The sequence below is a fragment of the Mercenaria mercenaria genome, chromosome 7 (genome assembly GCF_021730395.1).
Source record: "Mercenaria mercenaria strain notata chromosome 7, MADL_Memer_1, whole genome shotgun sequence".
Classification (NCBI taxonomy): domain Eukaryota; kingdom Metazoa; phylum Mollusca; class Bivalvia; order Venerida; family Veneridae; genus Mercenaria; species Mercenaria mercenaria.
The window spans coordinates 68,498,379-68,521,611 of record NC_069367.1 but is presented as its reverse complement, the minus strand read 5'-3'; the positions used below and the strand labels follow the sequence as shown (position 1 = coordinate 68,521,611).

Below are 23,233 nucleotides of genomic sequence, written 5' to 3'. Positions count from 1 at the left end.
TTTGTTCTAAACCATTGTTTCATTAGAAATAAAACAAAAAAAATTACAAGAAGATGAAATGCAATGAAGCGAAAATAATAGCAGACTTGGTTTGACTGGGTCTGTTAAAGAAAAGTTATGAAATGTGCACCCCCACTTACCCCCACCCCCGAACCCCCCACACTGTGATTTAAAAATTTAGTGTCGCAGTTTTGGGGGGGGGGGGGGGGTTCACTATTAATATTTAAGTATTTTCTCCTTCTTTGAGTTTTTGAATGGTCCCTTCCAATGCAATGTGTCACAGTTGATTGACATTTAATTAGTTTGACGTAAAAGAAATGTAAATTAATGCGCTCGTTAATTCAGTTGAGGAGAACTAATTATACACTTTACGTCTGGCTGTAAAAACAGATACGATTGTTCAAATCAAGTTGATCAAACTACTTCAAGAATGGATACGAAATTCATACAAGTGTTGGTAAGATATTTTTTTTTTTTTACTATTCTTTAAATTTTATTTAATAGTAATAATCCCTTGTTTTTCATTTCATTACATATGTACACAATACGATTTTATGTCTATATGTTTAAACGTCGATTTTTTTGCAGATGAACATCACAGTTACTGTAATATATGGCAAAATTTTCGTAATAAGTTTTCACGACTTTAATAACAGAGAAGATTTTCCTTAAGAAAATGCATTTAGATCTATTTGAATATTGCTGACAATAGCACCTAATGAAATAATGATTTTGAATATATCTTAATTTTGTTGATTAACAGGCCTTATTATGAGAAAAATATACAATTTCAAATATTTACAGATGCTGTTTGTATGTGTGTTTCTTGGTGCTGAAGCTCAAAGGCTTTGCTCTGTAAGTTTAACTGCAGTTTATACTGTATTAATCATATGTGAAGTTTAAAATATTTATTTTTCACTAAAAGTTTATTTCCCTTACATGTAAATGAATACCATGATATGTTGTTAAAACTCCTTGTGAGATACATAAAGTGTCAAAGCTGTGTATATCAATTTTTTGTTCAGATGTGTTTGTGATAGGTATGGCTACTCGCTTCTTAAATAATAAGGGGATAGGGTAAAGTTCATATCTGCCACTTTTTTCTCTGTTTGATTACATTAACTTTCTGATTGTCAAAAATGTCAGCAAAAAGAAATTCATTATAAAGGAGTGAAAGTCAAACCTAATGTTTCAGGTCAAAGGTTAAATTTGTGTAAAAGTCACAAAATTGGCCTATTTGATCCTTTTTTTTTTTTTTGTTAAACAAGTTTGTTATAATAAGTCACTGCTGTTTATTGTGTTTTTGTATATATCAGACAAAATCAGCTATGCAGATATTTTCGCAAAAAAAGTCTAGGTTAACCCTGATAATTAAAGGTCAAATTTTATTTTAGTGCAAAATATCGAAAATTAGCATGTTTACCTTTACTACCTTTCAATTATAACTCACTGGTGTAAATTCATTTTAAACACGACAAAAACGAAAAAGTTGCAGGCTCGGTTTGATTGAGCCTGTTCGTGGATGGTAGTGGAAATGCATGCTACCGTCCACGGCCTCTAGCTCCGGGTTGAGCAGAACTCAACATTTACACATGCTAAAAGTACAAAACAACAATTTAGAGACATCCGCAGATGTGTTCATACGACGGTGCACATGGAACATTCAATGATACACTAGCGTAGTCAAGGTCAAGCGTGATAGTAAAGTTCTAAACAAACATAAAACCTGGCTACGTTACATTATTTCTTACTTGAAAATGTCATGTTGTTATTAGTCACTTATATCATTTCATTTTTATATATAAATGTAAGGCAAAAAATGATAGATCTTTCCAAGTTTAATAGAGCATTAAAAAGGCCTATTGGGTTAAAAAGTTACTGGATGATAATAACAAATCAATAATAAAAGCTATTTACATAAATAAACTAGAAAAAATAGGAGCGAACTTGATTTTTGAATGTAATTTAAATGAAAGAGAAATATTTAAAAAATATAAGACAAATCCCTTTTTAAGAGATATCATTACAGCGTGGATTGAAATCGGTATTCTGTCCGAATGCACAAATGTAAATAAAGAGATAATATGGAATAACAGGAAAATAAAAGTAAACGATAAAACATTTTTCTATAGAACATGGTTCGACAAAGGTGTGTTATATCTCGAACATTTATATGATTTCCGAAAAAATCGATTCTATACATATGAAGACGTTAAAAATTTGTTTAGTCTTCCTGAACATGACTACCTCAAATACATGTCTTTAATAAAAAGTATACCTATAGAACTAAAACAAAAAATCAAGATAGAAAATTGACCTTTAACTTCAAAAAGAAAAGCTATTTTGAAAAGGTTTACGGACACAAAAAGGGCAAATAAATTCCTATATGAACATCAAATAAAAAAAGAAGCACTGAAAAATAAAGCTGAAACGAAATGGGAGAATATTACTTCAAAAGCAAATTTAATATGGAAATCAATATATAGAAATATATTTACAGCAACGATAGATAGTACATTTAGAAACTTCCAGTATAAATTTATACACAGAATAATACCGACAAATAAACTTCTATTAAAACAAGGTCTTATCGAATCAAACCTGTGTGATTTCTGTCAGATGCATGTTGAATCCATTGAACATCTTTTCTGGGAATGTCCACATATACAAACTTTTTGGAGAGATTTGAGAAAATTTCTTCAACAAAATAACGTACATTTAGAACTCACATATGAGACAGTGGCTTTTTTAATTACGGAACCAGTTCTACAAAGTAAAGCTAAAAATGGTATTATTTTAACAGCAAAATATTTTATTTATAAAAATATAGTAAATAAAACTATGCCAATTTTGGAACATTTCTTAAATTACTTGAAGACAAGATTGGAAACGGAAAAGTTAATAGCGCTACAACATGACAAAATAAATGAATATTACCATAAATGGAATGGATTCCCTCTACAAATAACTACATAATTTGAAAAAAAAAACTCTCTCTAAACATACTTTTAGATTGGAATATGGCAGTTGGATACAAAACGTAGATATACAACACTATATCTGCTGATATCACATATGTATATAAGGATATGTGTGAGTGTGTGTATGATTTGCGTGGGAGGTTGTTTTGTATGAAAATGTGTATGTTTGAGGGTGGGTGTGAGATTGATGTGAGATTTCAAGAAATTTCCTGATGTACATTAAACAAATGATAATATATGAGCATCATGGTATAAAAATGAAAAAAAATAGAAGCAGACATGTATTCGATATATAAAACTAGTTGGTAAAATTGTATATGTATTATGTAACGTATTTATTATTGTCTGTGTGATGTACATGAAGGGAAAATAATAAATAATAAAAAAATATAAATGTAAGGCAATGTCAACAATACAAATCTTTTCCCAAAACAGTCAAGACCAACTCTAATATCAAAGGTAAAGTTTGTGTGAAAAGTTGCAGAAATATCACTTTTTGGTAATATTTTTATTAGGAATTGATAGTCGCTCATTTTAATGTTTACATGTCACAGACTATGTCATTGATGAAGATATCTTCGAAATAAGTCATGGTCAAACCTGATATTAAATGTCAAAGGCCATTTTTATGTAGAAACAAATCAAAAGGTAGCATATTTAATTTATATCTTCGTTCATAACTATTTTGTCGTTATTAGTCGCTGATATTATTTCATTTAGTGTACATACTGTTATTTAATTCATGTTGTTGTATACATGTCAGACAATGTCAGCAACTAAGATCTAATCCTGTAACAGTCATGGGTAAACTTAATATCAAAGGTCAAATTTGTATGAAAAATCGCAGAAAATATCAATTTTGCTATAAGGACTTCGGACACTATCATATGCTTCTAGCCTACATTTTGAATGCAAAATTCTCCATAAGTATTTAAACAATACCCAAATCGTTTCGAGTCAATGATAAACCAATGTGTTAGTTAACTTATTACAGCAGAAACTGTTTTTTATCTGTTCCTATCAAGATGTTTTTCTTATTTTATCTTAGCCAGGATATATTTTCTTGAAAAAATAAAATGTTTAATTTCCGTAAAAATGTAATGTCATCACTTTACGGAAGTTTTAAATATATGAATTCCAGTCGAAAAAAGTGACAAAATCTGTTTATTTAAGGAAAAAATAACATTTTAAAATTAAAATCCTAAAAATAAATAAAAAAGCGAGCGATATTTTTGCAAACAACCTGTACTTGATTTATCTATACACTGTTCGTAATGTAAAGTTATTGATGCATTACATGTATGAATAGATATACATGTATAAGTGACCGGTCAGTTTTATTACAGTGGTTCGGGTAGTTATTTAAGTACAGGTACATGCCTATATAGCTGTGTTATAAGTGATGTCAGGTATTTGTGTTCTGTATAACATTAATACTACGAAAAGGCAGTCATCTTATCAAACCGTAGGGTGGGTTCTTGCTTGGAATAAGTACCAGTGGCACAGATAATATTTGAGCCGCGCCATGAGAAAACCAACATAGTGCAATTGCGACCAGCATGTATCCAGACCAGCCTGTGCATCTGTGCAGTCTAGTCACGGATCTATGCTGTCCGCTAACGGTTTCTCTAATTCCAATAGGCTTTGAAACCGAACAGCATGGATCCTGACCAGAGTGCGCAGATGCGCAAGCTGGTCTGGATCCATGCTAGTCGCAAAACACTATGTTGGTTTTCTCATGGCACGGCTCATTTTGCTTAAACATTTAATAAAAATGTATCCGAAATGACAGTTCTTTGTGAGGATTGCCTAAGGAAGCTGTACTGGAAAAAGTTAAATCGGGATAAGTCTGACAACAGCCCATTTAAAGATAATGTTGTCTAATCAGGACAGAAGTTGTGAGCAAAACACATTCGAAATGTATCATTTGTAGGGCTAAAGTAGAAGCAGGTCGATGCATAAAAATTCCACCTGAAACTCGGCTGGACCTTTCAGTTCGTTTTCGCGTCTGGCCGTATTTGTATATGTCATCTGCATGGAACGCGACTTGACACATCACTTTCGTGGCATCACACTGAATGTGAAACCGTCACTGTCATGACCTGCCAAGAAGCTACTGTTCTGGACCTATGCATCACAGACATATCAATAACAAGCGTTATTTCTGTTTGATGGACTATAGTCAGGATCAGATTATCTGCTGTGCACATATTGACTCTTTTTTGTGGTGTTTAGTCCGTCGCAAAGAGCAATACTCAATTCAGTTTTCACAGAAGGAAGAACATGAAGTAATGAATCCGTGTGACATTTAGTTCGTGTCTAAAAGAAATAAATATAAACGCACAGAAGAAGATGAAAAAAAAATTAAGAAATGAAAAATATATAAAAATACAAAAAATAATAAAAACAAAATGGAAAACAAATAACATCCTCATCGCTAATGGCTGGCGTGCGCGTCGCGAGGAGGGCATGCAGAAGATTAGCTGGTGTGTTGCTAGTATTTTACAGCACACATTTGCCAATCTACTGCAACAAACAACCAGGATAAGCCATTGAAAATTTAACCCAACGAATAATATTCACAGTAGTTGCTTCTCTCACTACTATACATGTATAAAATGCCTATGTGTACCCTTTCAAACATTTGCATAGTATTTGAGTTACAAACAGATGTAAAAATATGTGACAATCTAATTTTTAAACATAAATGTAAAAAGTATTGGTTACTTTACATTTAGGAACACCCTGTAGTTATATTTTTTGTTTAAAAGTACTGTTCCACCCCTTGCATCAACACAATAGTCACGGAAAATGTGTATAATTAATATCTACATGTGCTGGCCAAATATGGTTTTGATGCACGGGTGGGAACAATGTTGTATAAAACAAAATAGCTTTTATATGTATAATAACAGGGTACGTAATTCTATTTAGAGCAAAACGCACCGTTTTATGAAACAAATATTGAAAATTTGACTTTAAGAAATAATCTCAAATATGTATTTTGATGGTGTATGTAATTAAATACTTATTTCTTAGTGGTTTATTTTTCACTCTTGGAATAGGCAAATTCATATAGAAAGTGTCCGAAGTCCTTTCTTATTGTTTATGAATATTTTTTGGTCATTTTTAATGATAAATCGTTTAACTTATTCATTTTAATTTATATAGTAGAGACAATGTCCGTGATGAAAAAGTAATCTAAAATGAGTTGAGGGCCAAACTTGATATTCAATGTCAAAGGTCATTTCCGTGTACAAAACTTCATGATGTAGCATATATACTTCTATTATTTCCTTGTCACTTTTTGTCATTGATATTAATTCATTTTAATATATATACATGTATATATGTCAGGTAACGTCGGCAATGCAAGTCTACTCCCAAAAGCTTTGATCTGAAAGCCTGATATCAAAGGCTAAAGGCCAGTTTTGTGTAAAAGAGTGCGAATACCATTTTTATAATACTTTTATTGTTTAAGGATATTGTTTTATTACTAACTGATCGTTATTCTTTGCAGTTTATATATGTCAAACTACGTGACTAATGAAGATATCAAACATGACTCAAGGTCAAAACTGATATAACAGGTCAAAGTTAATTTTCGTGTAAAAATCAAAAGATTTTATTTTATTTCGTTACAAATGACCTTTGATCTTTAATATCAAGCTTGACCTTGACTCATTTTTGATTATATCTTTTAACACTGACATTGCGTGACATATATACATTAAAATGAATGACGATCAATTACTTATAATAACAAAATACTTTTAAACAACAAAAATGTATAACAAAAATGACATTTTCGCAATTTTCACACAAATTTGACCTTTGATCTTTGATACTCAGTTTTCGCTTGATTATAACAGTGTGGTAAAACAGTGTAAAACCTGGCAACCCTACCCCTAATACTTTAGAAGCGAGTATAACCACACCATTACAAAATACGCGTGAACAAAATATAGATACACGCAGATTTTCCATTTAAGAAATGGGTTTTCATCGAGGATAAAAAATATTATTTCAAAAAAGGTAAAAACTTCTTTTGGCATTAATTGTTGCAATAAAAGTCCGTGGGCTTTCGGACTACGATAGTTGGAGAGCATATGAGAGCAAGGTAACCTCATAAAAATCAAATCGTTTGTACTTATATATTGATTAGATTCGGGGGCCTCCGTAGCCGAGAGGTTAAGTTGCCGACTTCAAATCACTTGCCCCTCACAGAGGCGGCTTTGAGCCTCTCTCCGGGCGCTGAATTCTTCATGTAAGGAAGCCATCTAGCTGGCTTACGGAACGTCGGTTGTTCTATCCAGGTGCCCGCCCATGATGAAATAATGCACGGAAAGGCACCTGGGGTTTTCCTCCACCAAAGCTGGAAAGTCGCCATACGACCTACTAATCAGGTCACAAAAATAACGCAACGCTAAAAGAAATTAAAATTATTTTTTATAGTTTTTAAGTTCTTATCTTCTTTTTTCCTAGTACTGGGACAGAATGCGGTGTTACCCAAAACAATGCCATATAGTGAGGCGCGGAAGGGGTCTGGTAAGAGCGGATTGTCTCAGTAAGTTATATACACTTAAAATATTTTCTAACGCAGCATTTGATGTCTTTAAAATTACCACGAACATTGTTAAACTGGAAGGACGGTTCTGCAAAAATATATTCCAGTTTCAGTAAAATCATAGCATGCAATCATATGTTTTATTATGTTCACGACTGAATAGTCACAGGTCGTGATTTACAAAGCAAGCAAAATACATGTCAGCGCAGGCAAATCATGACAAAAATTAATGTCATATGTTAGACATAAAAGCTAACACGTGATAAAAAGAATATCAGAAATGTGTCTTTCCATATTGAATATATATATATAAAAAAACGAGTTAAATTAGATTAATAAAACGCACGACAGAGCCTCGCATTTCATTATTTTATTAAACTCGTTTAATAAATTTAGTATGAAAGACACTTATTTAATACCCTCCTTGAAAAGAACAATATCTTCTTCCATGATTCATTATATATAATGTTGAATAGAAACAATGCAATATTCGATTACCTTTTGATATGTTTTTGACTTACTTTTACGTATATTCTTGATATTTTTATCATTTGGTCATATTTTTAATTACTTTTTCCACCACAACCGTAAGCGTCTAAACATATAGATATCCACATAGTATTAAAATATTTTGACTGAATTTTAACGTATACAGTAATTATATTTAAGTCATTTGACTCTGTGATCACACATTATTTACAATAACAAAAAGAAACGTTACATGTTTTGTTCCTTACTCAAACAGCCATGCAGGAATCCCTTCTCTTAGAGGCGGCATATCGTGGCGGGGCAACAGGTCCTGGTACCGGTATAGTTCATCACGGGGGTCACATCAACGACAGATCTGAACGTATACAAGTCAATGTTAATATCGACAATACCAACAATAATAAGCATATCAAATCGAATTCTGGAAACGTAGACGTTAGTCAAGCCCAAGGTGAGTGTATAAAACGGGTTCTTGAATAATGGTAAACGTATACTAAACCAGTCCAAATGTGAGTATATTTGAACATATTTTTGTCAGTAAGCGTAAATAAAGCTTAATGTGAGTGTATCAAGCGAACTTATAAAACGTTAATGCGAACTAAACTCAGGGTAAGTGTATCAAAAGTGTTCTTGAAACGTTAACGTGAACTAAAAGATCTTCAAGCGTTACCGAGAACCGAGCCCAGTGTGAGTGTATCATGAAATGTTATTGTAGCCTCCTTGGAAGCATTTAGCACGGTAAAAACAGACAAAGCCATAAATCTCAAAGTAGGCTAAAACTTCACAAATAGAAACTGCTGTGAAAGGATATTGAAGACGGGTTGCTTCAAATACAATAACTGAAAGATATAAAAACTTGCACTGGATAAATGGGGGAGGGGTAGGAAAAAAGGGTTGGAGAGTGAAGGGAAATAGCGCCAGCATACAAGACAATACATATAACATAAACAGACGAAAAACATGTTGAAAAAGGGACAACCCCTTGGAACAGTCAGTAATCAATTTGAAGTGAACTTGGGTTTAATAAGATAATATTAGTGACAAATTACCAGACTGTATAGGTTCATGTTTGTTTGTTTGTTTTTTTTGGGTTTAACGCCATTTTTCAACAGTATTTCAGTTAAATAGAAGGTTAACCAACCAGTGTTCTTTGATTTTGTACCTATACAAACACGTTCTCCACAAGTAACTGCCAACTTCCCCACATGGATCAGAGGTGGAGGATGAATGATTTCACAATGGGCGTCCATGGGAGCTTCGTTCTTCTTGTTCTGTGTCCGACCCGAGATAGAATCGCCCTAATGACACGAACAAGGCCCAAGAACATTGTTCTCGGGTCAAATTTTCACACCACCTCCTAATCGGGAGGACCGCGAACAATGCGAGAACAACGAAATGGCGGAATGAAAAGGTACAACTTCAATGTCAAAGAAACATCGTAGCGAAATAAACATATGATAAATGTATGACCAAATAAAATATTTTTTTTGAATGAAGATATTACACTACTTTCGTAGAAATGTTGGTTTACTACCGTCGATAATGTAAACAAGCGCCGTAAACAAGGCTGTAAAACTCCACTTCCGGTTCCCGGTGTTAGAGCGTTTTACTCGAGCTACGTGATCCGACTCGACTCAATTCTATCCGGGGGATAAACGCACGAGGACGCCCAATGTCTTTTATCAGATCGTCACGGAGAATATACAACGCCGCGATGTGTAGATCGGCGCTCTCCATATTGAGCTAAGCGAGTGGATCATAAATAGGTTCAATCCGAGGAATTAGTACACCAGTGTACAGGGTAACTTGTACGAAGCGCATAACATTTAAAGGCAGGACTAGGAAAACAAGACAAAAGTCCACCCGTCCGTCCGTTTATGTACGTTTAAGGAGGAAAACATCACCATTACGTACTTACTTAGTCATCGCAGCATCAAACTTGAAAGCGTAACGACTAACTGTAAAGAGTCAAATACCAAAACATGCACTGTGCTTTATGATATTTGTATTGTATCGTCTTCTTTTATTTTCTAACATATTTAACAAATTTTTTATGAAAATATTTTTCCGTAGTTTATAAATTACAGCCCTATATTATACCGGCAATGCAAGGCCAAATTTAAGTTTAAGGTTTGTTCTAATGAACAGACTCAATCAAACCGAGTCTGCTATTATTATACTTGGTTGCATTCTTTGCTTCCAAAGGATCTTTTTACAGCTTTTATTGCGATATGTTTCTTAAAAAGATCGGACAATCTGTAAAACCTTCTGTAGTTTGTGATAACGTTGTTGTAACGACCTTTTTATAAAATAAAGCTTTCTATAAAAAAAAAGTACTCTAACTTTAAGCTAGCTCTTGTAACACGAATAAATTATGATACACAACGTAAGCTAATTCCAAGCGGAATATATCAAGAATAGTCTGGACGCGTAAACGTGAGTACTCAAGCCAAAGGGGACTATATCAAGCGGGTTCTGGAAATATAAGCGTACGCCAAGCCGAAGGGGAATGTATCAAGCGAGTTCTCGAAATGTAAACGTAAGCCAAACGCAAGAAAAATATAGCAGGCTGGAGTAAAGCTAGAGGGACATGTATCAAGCTTGTTTTGGAAACCTAACTGTTCGCCAAGCCAAATGGTATATATCATGATGGCTCTGGAAGTGTATAAGAGATATAATCTGAAAAGTAGATCCCTCGGAAGCACCGAGAACAAGGCAAACAGTGCAAATTGCAGACTCGGTTTGATTGAGTCTGTTCATGAGCAGTAATGGAAAATGCAACACTGCCGACGAACCGTACCACCGGCATACGCAGTATTCAATCTTCAAATCTAAATGAGTTGAAATCAATGATCTTGAAGGACCAGCAAAGATAACAACACTGAGATGAAGTCATGCCTAGGGGAAAATATCAAGCGGGACGTAAGCTAAGCCAAAGGAAATTATATCAAGCTGATTCTGGAAGTATACGCGTGAGCCAAGCCTAAGGGAAGATTAAGATGAAATTGTAATCACTACCCAAGCCAAAGGGGAATTCGTAAAGTGGGTTTTAGAAAAGTACACGTGAGCCAAGGAGGAATGTATCTAGTACCAAGCGGGTTCTGGATAAGTAAACGTGAGCCAAGCGAAAGGGGAATATATTAAGATGGCTGTGGAAGCCTAAACATGAGCCTAGCCAAATGGGACTATATCATACAGGTACTGGAAATGCAAATGTGAGCCAAGCACAATGAGAATATAATCAAGATGGCTTTGGAAGACTTAACTTGAGCCAAGGCAAAATGGAGTATATCAGGACGGGTTCTGGAAATGTAAACGTGATCCAAGTGCATGGAGAATATATCAAAATGGTTCTGTAAATAAAAACCGGAACCCGTCCCAAACTAAGCGTCTGAAGTTGGCCCTGCAAACTCAAACGTGAACCAAGCCTGTATTTAGTGTCAGAAAGCACAGTCAGTCGATGTGTTCTACTTGTCTTAGGTATATGTTGCGTTTAATATGGTTACATCTTGAACACTTTTCAGCCAAAAATAAATATTACATAAACTTTTATGAACTATTCTAACTTTGTTTTCACTTTCGTTGTTTGTGCCAATTTGCCTTCAGTCGTTGATATTTTAATTATAATTTTATGGCGAAGTAAATTGCGATAGACTTTCCATACACAACGAACTCAAATAAATGCGCCATCTTTGTGGTCAGTTGAAACCCAGTCGTTGTATATGAATCCATAGATAGAAATATATTTGAAGATTGCATGTATATAAACGATAATATTGTAGGTTGTTATAAAGTATCATTGACTGAATATTTCTACTTATTATAGGTACATCATGTTGTTATAATAATATCCATTTATTTCTTTTTACAGCTTCCCCCAATTCGAACGCAGATTGTGTTGTTTGTGGCCCAGGAGGGACGTGCTCAGATGGTTTAATTTGCAGGTATAATCCATCATGTGCAGCCAATTTGGGTTGTATGCCAGTTCCAGATCATCTTTTACATTAACGGAGGATATTTCTTGAAAAAGTCAATGCAACGGTTTCATTATCTGACTCTATTCATTTGTTTAAAAAGAAAAAATATATTATCCTGACAGTATGTGTCCATGCGAATACATATGAAAAATCGCTCAACAGTACGAAGACTCTGAGTAGTTACAATATGTTTTAGTTACGTTGAGTTAGTTTATACATAGTTTATTTTAGGTCAATTGTGAAGGAAGTTCTACAACTCATATTAATCACTCCCGACACCTCATTCCTGATAGAATCCACCGCCACGAGGGTATGAGAGAAGAGTCCAGTTTCCCTTTTTTAATGCTGAGCGCCAAGCAAGGGAGCTACTGGTACCATTTTTCACGTCTTTGGTATGACGCGGCCGGGGATCGAACCCACGACGTTGAGTTGTAGTTACAGTGCTTTGTAGTTACATTTATTCTTAGCTAATATGATTCTTAGTTACTCCAAGTCGTAGCTACAATGAATCATAACTTTAATGAGTGTTACATTGAGTTTTTTGTTAAAATCTGGTGTTTGTACTGTAACTTACAGATATTTGAGATATAAAGCAGGACACTATGTTTGCATTGCTCTAACTGTACAACCGGTGGTCATTAAGTTAAGACTTGCCTACCATTGGACAGGTTAGGGTTTGCTCTACAACTTCTAAAACATAGAGAAAAGTTCTTTCATAATGAAGGATCAGATGTCAAAATGACCAATACGCCTCTAACCGGCTTAACATGCATGTACCTAAATCATAACTTTAGCCGAAAACGTCTCATACAGATAAGTATCTTCCCATTAAGTTGAATATACAAACCTAAACTTTCTACAGATGTCGTATTTGTCAATGCAGAAGGCGGCACACATGCAGAAGGCGGCACACTAACACTTGTTTCACTTTCTGTCTCACGGGCCCTAAGCAGGTTCTCACAGACTAGTTCTTTGAATTGTGGGTCTAAATACAAAGACACAAGTTAACCAATTATCTTAAACTGAAAACATGATCCTTGTCATTAAATACATAATGTTAAAGTGACCCTAAATCTTATATAACATAAAGTCTGTAGATGAACTTGCTCTTAAAGGAGCTGTCTCTTTAGGGTTGGCTTTTTAACCAGGTTTTCAACGAAAACCTGAGTTATTAGATTGGGGTATGTCGTTGGTCGGGCGGGCGGGCGGATGGGCGGCGGCGTCAAACTGGTGTTTCCGGTCAATAACTTTTGTTTCGGTAAAGATATTTGAATAAAACTTGGTATGTATGTAGCTTATATCAAGACAAAGGCTGGGATTGATTTTGGGGTTTCTGGGGTCAAGGTCAAGGTCACTGTTACTTAAAGTATAAAAGGGTTTCCGGTCAATAACTTAACTTAGGAATGAGCTATCATGATGAAACTTGGTGTATAGAAAACTTAATATATAAAGTTGTAGCTTGGGATTGATTTTGGGGTTTCTGGGATCAAGGTTAAGGTCATTGTTACTAAAAAGCGGGTTAGGGTTAGGTTAGGGTTAGGGTTAGGGTTGTGCTTTAAAGTGATTCAGTATACTTTTTTATTCCTATGAAAAGTGTTGAAAACCTGGTTTCGTGGCATTGCCGCGTTTCTTGTTTTCAAAATGAACCAGCTACTGCGACTAATACACCCTTAAAATTAGAAATATACATGTATGTGGAGGCTGTAAACATCATTGCACATGTTAAGTTATTACCATTATCAAGCTAATTATTCATATAAAATACCCCTACTTGAATACTAACCATACTGAGTATAACACATCCCTTAACATTTCTTGACATAATGTAAAGGAGTATTTACGTAACAAAGGTGGTTATGTACGATACTGTACACTTGACAATAGATTCAGTCAATTTTTTACAAGCTGTATACTTATAACTCACCTGTTACTTCTCAGGTCAACAAATTAGCTATATGTTGGGGTATCTGAATGTAACATCTTTTCCTCCCCTCGTTAACGTGATTTAAATTCTGAATTGAATAGGTTTAAAATAGCATAGTTTATACATTCTACGGCTGAATAGTCATTCAGATTCTGCATGCTCAAGACTATAATATCAGATCTCAAATCTGATACATTTTGCCAGGTCTGGGCCATAGAAATATGAAACTGATTTAAGATCCAAACGGCTACTAAATAACAGTCTTGTTCTGAAATACACTACTGGATGCACATGCCATTAAAAGGGTCATGAAATTGGCCTTAATTTTTTCAAACGTTTTTAACAGAGTTTTAACAGATCACCATTAAAATTCACCCATTACTTCTTACTATTTAATGGGATTTTCATGACCATAGTTTTAATGCCATACATAAAAAATGACTTTTACGGTCATGAAAAACTGCTTAAAATAAACCATTGAAATAAGTTAATAGGCTCCTTAAAACTCCATGAAAAATTTTAATTGGCGTAAAATTAATGTGCCATTAAAAAAGTACCCCTTAATTCCACATTAATTAGTAAGAACTAATGGTGCCATTAAATTTTTTTAATACTCTGTTTATGGCCGTTAATTATTAAAAAAATTGATTAATGGTCTCATTAAATATGCCAGATTCGATTTTAATGGGTTCATATTAGTTTAATTGTATGTCAGATTAAGGGCCATGAAAATTTGCCATCAGAATTAGACATCTTAAGATAATCAACTTCATATTAATATCTGCCGTGTTGATTTAAACTATGTGTTAATACACATGTAATAATATCTATACATATGTACTGTTTTGTAAAATGCTAGAAGAATATTTGTTTCTTCTTTTTTCTCTCATTATTTTGTAATGTAAACAAAGGTAACAGCCTTGTTCAAACATTTGTTATATTGTATCCTTATTCTGTCATATGTTCATATGAAATGAGAAAATAAATGGATATTGTATTGTTTTGAGTTGTACTGAGAAGGGTTTACAGGTACCGGTTTAATAGATCAAGTGACCATGTAGGTAGTTTTATCTATTCAACATTATAATATTGACAAACATTCTGACCAAGTTTTTATTGGTACAGACATTATAAGGCATCAGGTGTATTCAAAAAGCAACTGTTGATGACAATGTCAGCGCACAATGGGCAATCCCAATTTAGCTCTACTTCAGTACTTTGTGCTCACGTGCATGCACTTAAACAGCTAAAAGCAAATGTTTGAGGGATTGCATCACAAGTAGCTTCTCCCATCTCCAATCAAGCGTACCACACACTCTGAAACGAAGAAGCGATTGATCTGTCCATGCCCCAAATAAATTTAAATCAGACTGCAAAACTCCACAATTATGTGTACTGTTCACTTCTCTATAAACCTTAGTTTCTACTCAAGGATTGGAAAATTTGAAAATCTAAACTAGTCTGAACACATTTTATAATGTAAATTCCTTACCCCACCCATTTTCTTATACAAATGCTGATTATTTGGACAAGAAAAACAAAGAACAGAAAAAGTGGCATGCATCAATACATATTTACCCTTACCAAAATATTGTAGATTGATGTTATCAAATAAATTAATACGTTTTCATCCGACTTTCATCGAAATAAATCCGATTTTTTGTAGGAACACAATTTGGCAAACATTTGAAAAAAATGGCGTAACTGCATCAAGGGGAAATAACTTTAATGCAACTAAATATAACATCATGATATATTATAGACGATGTGTGTGTAGTATGTATTTATTGGGATTAAAGTTCATTTTAGAACAATATGAGACTGGAATTACAAGCATTCAATAGAAGAGCAAGCCAAAAACCAAAAAAAGAATATATACGGATCACATTTTACAGAATGTAGGATTTAATGGGCATTACATTACTGTTAAGGGCCATTAAGTTTACTCTTAAATGAAATCGTACACAACCTGAACATTTAATTGGCATTAAATCAAATTTAAGGGCCATGAATAATCCTGTTAAATTCAAAATATACAGAATTTCACTAAATTTTTTCAAAGCCATTAACTATTTTAGCTACCAAACTAAATTTTAATGGCATGATTCATGGTCAAAAATGGGTGTTTCAATGGTATCTTAACATGTAAGTCATTAATATTGTGAAACCTGTTAAATAAAGTGATACAAGAATAATGGTGTTAATTAACGGTTTTTTGCTATGGATATTTTACAGGGTTTTAAACCATGTTTAATGGTATGTGCATCCAGTAGTGATATACTACGTAGTATTTTTGAACCAAAAATTATATGCTTCAGTTTGCAATTATGTTGAAAGAATAACTGAACAGATCATATTTACTCGGCACACAAGATGTTGCATGTTCAAATAATAAAGTTGAAGCTGAGGTTGGACAATCGGTCTTTCTCCATGCACCATTTTGTAAACGAACTTCACTATGTATTCTCTGTGTCCACAATGAAATGATTTCAAGCACTTGTTTGTTAAAGATTTTCGTGTGGAAGAAGGCACTGAGAATTCGAGAATATTTTTTTATCAATGGAATGGAAAAACTTAAACTTACAGGTCGTCCATAGGCACATACAGAACATATGATACAGGGTTTCGTGTTCGGTCAAGATGTCTCCAATGTCAATGCCCTCACAATCAGCATGAAAGACCAACTCGCATGCAAAGCACCTTGGATAGATTCTGAAAAACACACACAAAGGAGTCCATACTAAATATCCATTATGTATACACTGTCTACATCACTTTTTACATCACAATAAAATTAGGTAAAATCTGTATTGATGATACCACTTAATCATACTTTCTCAGAATTTACTGAATCTCTATCAAATTACCAAAGCATACTCAGTTACAGGTAATTATGTTAAAATATTTTTTCTTTTACGTAAATTCTAAATGTGGTTTCAAAGGCTAAGTATAACCAATTCTCAATATAATGAAACAGTTTTGAGGAGAGAAAAAATGTGTGCAGCCTCGCCAAGGATTCGGATCTCAAATTTTTAGCTTACCGTGCCAACGCTCTACCAATTGAGCTTACCGAGGCCACCTGATACGAGAACTACAATAATAAAGATCAACTAAGTATTAGTAAAAAGTAAGGAAAGCAAATAATCTAATACAAATGTAACATGTATTATGTTTATCACGCAAGGTAGCGATATTTCACCGAGTATTGTATTCCATAGAGTGCGTTTCATCAGTGTTCGAGTGAACCGCAAGATAGTGGACTGCACAATTCGGTTTTGTACGAGTGTGATACTCTATTATTAGAGTGTATGTGCGTGCATATGTTCGCTCACCATAATTGTTCCTGCTTCTTATACCTTCGTGCACATATTATTTCTTTCCCCCGGGAGTGTGATATAGTTGCTCGAGATAGCAAAAAGGTTCTTCACAGAACCCGAACCCTATGTTAGCAGCATTGCTACAGTATTTACTTTACATCCTTCATGGGATCGTTTATGGCAGTTGCCTGGTTTATTTAATGGTTGGTGCCAATAAATATATTGAAACCCTGGAATGGTTGGTTGTCTACGTAATACCAATAATTACCAACTTCATATGACGTTTTATATGAAGTTATCTGTGTTTACCTGTAGTCACCGTCTACGAATATCCGTGTCTTCTTTGATCTCTCTTGGGCTGTTAAAGTTGCAACACAGTATTGATGACGCTTCTTTTGGCATATATAACAAGACCACCTTCCACATTCAGAGCCACTGAAATACTAGTAGTCAACGTATTAAGGGGACGCATATTGCTTCTTTCACACTTCATGCATAAATGAGGAAGGGGTAGATTTTTAAGAAATTGGTGGTGGTAGATAAAAAACCTATTCCTAAATTGATAAAATACTCATGGACACCTGTAATATTCAGTACTTTGTGGATAAGGATGTGGTACTATGAAAGTAAAAAGAAAACAGAGGCCTTTGTAAAAGTACAGCCATCACAAAATATTAAGCTTCTGTATAAAGAACAAACAGGTTTTGTTCAATACCAGTGTAACAAATATTGTTGTACTTCTGAGTTTTTCTTTCTAACGTAAACAGGTAAATATTTAATGCCCCGTCATCTCACTTTGGGATCGACGCCATCTTTCTAATTGACAAACAAGAGGGCCATGAAGGCCCTGTATCGCTCACCCGATCTTCTGACCCAAAGATCATCAAGATTAACATTCTGACGAAGTTTCATTAAGATATGATCATAAATGCGGCCTCTAGAGTGTTAACTAACTTTTCCCTTGATTTGACCCGGCGACTTAGTTTTTGACCCCACATGACCAAGATTCGAACTTGACCTAAAATCATCAAGATTAACATTCTGACCAAGTTTCATGAAAATAAAATCCATAAATTTGGCCTCTAGAATGTTAACAAGCTTTTCACTTGATTTGACCTGGTGACCTAGTTTTAGACCACATCTGACCCAGATTTGAATTTACCCTAAAGATCATCAAAATTAACATTCTGACAAAGTTTCATTAAGATATGGTCATAAATGTGACCTCTAGAGTGTTAACTAGCTTTTCCTTTGATTTAACCTGGTGACCTAGATTTTGGCCCTACTTGACCCAGATTCAAACTGGAACTAAAGATCATCAAGATTAACATTCTGACAAAGTTTCACGAAGATACAGTTATAAATGTGGCCTCTACAGTGTTAACAAGCTTTTCCTTTGATTTGGCCTGGTGACCTAGTTTTTGACCTCAGATGGCCCAGTATCAAATTCGTCCAAGATTTTATTGAGAGTAACATTTTGACCAAGGTTCATTAAGATTGGGACAAAACTGTGACCTCTAGAATGTTAACAAGCTTTTCCTTTGATTTGACCTGGTGACCTAGTTTTTGAATTTAGATGATCCAATATCGAACTCGTCCAAGATTTTATTGAGGGTAACATTCTGACAAAGTTTCATTAAGATTGGGCCAAAATTGTGACCTCTAGAGTGTTAACAGTTAAAATGTTGACGACGACGACGGACGGACGATGACGACGAACGACGGACACAGGGTGGTCACAAAATCTCACTTTGAGCACTTCGTGCTCAGGTGAGCTAAAAACAGAGTGGGATTCACATTGCAGGGGCATAACATGACATTCTATGAAAAGAATAACTTAGTTTAGGTATCTAAGATGCTACACTGGTCTGGTGGGTTTAATACATAACGTCGATCACTTGAATTTATCTTGAAAAAGTGGTTAATTTTAGTTTATTTACGTGGTTTTTAATTTTCCCACGACTTTCTCGGCGATTCACTACAAAAATATAACTGCGCTGGACGAACGGTAACTCTAATCATACAACGGGATACAACATAAATGTCAGCACGTGTATATTTAAAAAAAACTATCGATGTTTATAATTTCTTATCAAACAAAGAACGTATTTAGAAAATATATCTTCAATTTCTGAAAATTATAAATTTCTATGGATCTTTATCAAAAAATATTACTTACAGCGGACTATTTTCCGAATCGAAGTGACCATGTAGTTTCAGTTGTAAGGCAGTTCCTTAACAATTTTCTTGTTATTACATTATGAGATAAAGTTTTCCTTGAACTGCATTATCAATTAATTACATTTAGATGGTATTGCATTTACAACTTGACTGACCCCGATTTTTTACGTTAATGACAGCAGTCTCGTGCAACACGTGGAAACAGAGTAATAAAAAGGACGGTGGAGAATTCGAGGACATAAAAGTAAGGATAATTGTATTTTTGTCGAGTTTTTGAGCATTAACATTCCTGCTGTATAAATCTGATCCTTGTTTTACTTAATTGAGGACAGTTTCGAACAAGGGTCGACAGAAATTGTCGACAGAAATTGGGACAAACCTGAGTTTTATTTTCGCTACTGTATCATAGCTTAAAATTTCATGTTTATCGCAATAAAATCGTAACCAGAATTGAAAACTGGAAACTACAGACTTATAGGAATATGTAAAAATGGAATATTGTGTGACACTGTGCGTCTATGCTCGTATTTATGCAGAAATTTAATCTCTTACCTACCTTTCCGTCATGTTTTGCACCGCTTCGTCGGTGATTCTAGCAACGGCTGTAATCGGCTTTGGATGTTTGCAGGTAGTCTTTATATAATTGTTCAATAACCTTTGGTAAAAATTGTTATTGATGAATTTATGTTTTTTTTTTCCAAAAGTGCTTAACTTCGGATTTTACAACCGGAAGTTGGAAGTGGTATGGCATAATACCAAAACGGTATAAAGGTAGTGTTAGTTTGCTGGTAAAATGAACGACTTAAATATTCTTCATCTTAGTTGTGCTCAGCGTAACGTAAGATGAATGTTTTTCGTTCTTCTGAAAGGTTGTTTACATTGATAACTGAGATTCAGTTCGAGTTATCAGACGGTAAAAAATGACTAAAAATGCACGATTTGCAACCTGTGTACTATTTTATGGTATATTAAGTTGGTAAGATATGTTAATGCATATATATTTATTGAATGAGCTTCAAGCGCATGTGCGTCAATATTCCCGTGTTTTAATGAAAATGTGCATGTTTTTTTCATATTATAGTTTATAAAATTTTATATGTATATTAATCTCAAAATGTTTACATTTTGCTAAAATAATGTGAACATCTCTTAACGTATGAAACGTATGTGCATTTACATGTAAATCCATATATTATATGTAAGCCTTCATTTTGAGCACTTCATGAAAGTGTTTATTGTTATTATTATTATTATTGTTATAATAGCATTGTAAACTGCAGAGTGTAGCTTTCGAGATATGGCATAACAGTCTACACAATGCGGCCAAACAACATGACTTGGCAGCGATATTGATCACTATCGCTGGTAAATGTACAACTGTTGCTTGAGGTTCGTGTTCTATGCAACTGCTTTTTGTACACTCATCGGCTTTGATGTTTACTACTAACTTCCTTTGAAGTTGTGTTGGTATTAATGTATATACATTTATGAAACCGTACCAGACGCAGCGGGACTGAAGAAGTTTGGAATCTTCTTCGTCTTCTTCTTCAAACTGGTACTCGGCTCCACCTCATCCGACATCACGCTCTCCTTTCGTTTACAGAAATAACAAAATTATTAGCAGTATATATGACTTGGACTAGTGAGAAATGATGTGCGATGGGCCATTAAAGCAGCAGATGCACTTGAATAATATAAGCTTTGTTTTATTCTTGTATCGTTGACGATTCATTTTAAAATCTAATTTGTATAAATACATTATATGATTATTAACAAAGCTTTCTGTGTTCAAAGACCTGTTTTGTGTCGATGTATCTTTTCATCAAACGCTACTTTATGGCGTCTTACCTTTAACCAGTGGCACAAAGTATCGGCAATGTGTCCTATATATAACAAAGCTTTCCCAGACCTCCCCGGCTCTCATTGGTGATGACCTAAAGGACGTGTATTGTGTGTTGAAGGTGATTCGCCGCTGCCCATACTACTCGAGCATCATCTACTTTCTTGTATTGCTCCCGTAGTAACGAAACTAAATCCTCAGAATACATGCCGTGCTCACTGGATGTCTCTAACTGCAAAATATGTGTACACATACATGTATAATTTTACAAATTAAATTAATTTTCAAACCATAAATAAGCTACAGCGTGTTCTAGCCATCTATAGACTTTGGTTACAGAAAACACATTGATCATACACGATTCGATTAACATCTAGATTCTAAGGTATCAGTATGAAGTGTTTATAAATATGCACAGAAAATGAGCACACATGTTTAACGACATTCACGGAAGAGTATTTGATACTAAGTTAGTGGATCAATACATCCCCTTTGAAGGACAAGACCTCAGTAAAATAGGTATTAACCTCATTTGCCATGTGGCCCGCGATATCGCTTCGAAGTCAAGTCCCATCCCACCGACCTGAATGACTGTTCCAAATGCACTGAAAAAAATATTGCCATCATATGGCACATTTTGAAGGAGTTTCAAACCCAGACGCATAACAAAGCTTTTCAGTGAGTTAAGGTCTTCACATATATTATGGTCCTCACTTGTCGCTGACCGAACTGATGCCTTCAGCACTCCAGCGTGCATTCAGAGTACACTACAAATGGAAACCATAAAATGACATCTTACTTGACAAAATAGCTGAAGATAAACGTCGAACTGCGTGATGTTTCAATTACAGTACAATAATTGTAAAATAGAATCAGAGATGGGACATATTTGCTTCCGTACTTAAAAATAATACAGTGACCCGTGTGCATTTTTACATTTTCGATTTTGAATTGCTAAAAACTCTTCACATACACAGTTGCCATTTACGACCGATCCTAGCCTTATAAATGGTTATATATTGCCCCATATGTAGATATTCAGTTTCGCTGTCACCACCAATGAATCTGATCAATAAAATAAACTTTTCCGTAAATCCAGACGTTGTGCATGTTCATATACGACCAATCTTCTAATTCGTTCATACTTTTCAAACGACACAACATATAAACATTACGTACCTTGGTCAGAAATCAGCTTCTTAGGCTTTGCTTACAACTGAAGAATTCTCCCGGAAATTCAAATGGCGCGCAGAATTAACTTGAAAACGAAGTCATTGACGTAAAACTTTAAAAAACGACCGGTATGGTGGCCTGTCTTAGGCATACGTACTGGCGTACTGTACCGTACTACGGGCATATAACGTATATAATTTGCGTTTTCTGTAGTCATAAATCAAAGTAAATTATTGTAAACTACATTTCGTTTTAATTCTATGTTAATTACTGAATAAAAATCAAGTGTTGTGCGAAGTTGTACTGGGAAAAACCAAAACATTTTATTAAAGTCTAGACATATATACATTTCTTCTTGTACAAAACAATATCTATCATCTTTGCACTATATGCACTTTTTGAACATCGTCTTCGACAGGTAAATTATGCCAAACGATATTATGTGTTTGTTTAAATTCTATGTTTATTACAGAAATATCAAGCGGTCTGTGAAGTTACAACTAGGTAAATATTCTGTCGTGTAGAAATTAAGAAATTATATGGCATACTTAAAAGCCATCCTTAACTTTCAACAAAGAGACGACACTGACTACACTACATTTCACACGAAAACGCTATACTCAAACATTACAATTGCCAGACAAGACAGCCCTCAATAATCGGACAAGCGGTCACATAAAAACATCTCAGTAAATCAAACATCCTGAAAATGAAATAATTCCAGTCTGATTTCTCAGGTGTCTCCCCTCTGTCAATATCTACGCTATGCAGAAATCCTCTGAAG

At 34.4% G+C, this 23,233-nt stretch overlaps 1 protein-coding gene across 2 annotated transcripts in view; it reads left to right on the top strand.

Annotated features, from left to right (window-relative positions):
• The first annotated feature begins 263 nt into the window (after window positions 1-263).
• LOC123553994 (uncharacterized) overlaps window positions 264-23,233 on the top strand; it is a 36,784-nt gene continuing 13,814 nt past the window's right edge. The window contains exons 1-5 of one of the 2 annotated variants that reach the window (XM_045343801.2): window positions 264-457; window positions 805-855; window positions 7,467-7,548; window positions 8,294-8,488; window positions 11,909-14,938. In XM_045343801.2, coding sequence (XP_045199736.2) covers window positions 431-457; window positions 805-855; window positions 7,467-7,548; window positions 8,294-8,488; window positions 11,909-12,045 — 492 coding nt within the window. In that variant the 5' untranslated portion in view covers window positions 264-430 and the 3' untranslated portion in view covers window positions 12,046-14,938. Of the gene's footprint in view, window positions 458-804; window positions 856-7,466; window positions 7,549-8,293; window positions 8,489-11,908; window positions 14,939-23,233 lie in introns of those variants that run through there. The other variant, XM_053548594.1, reaches the window with a different exon arrangement.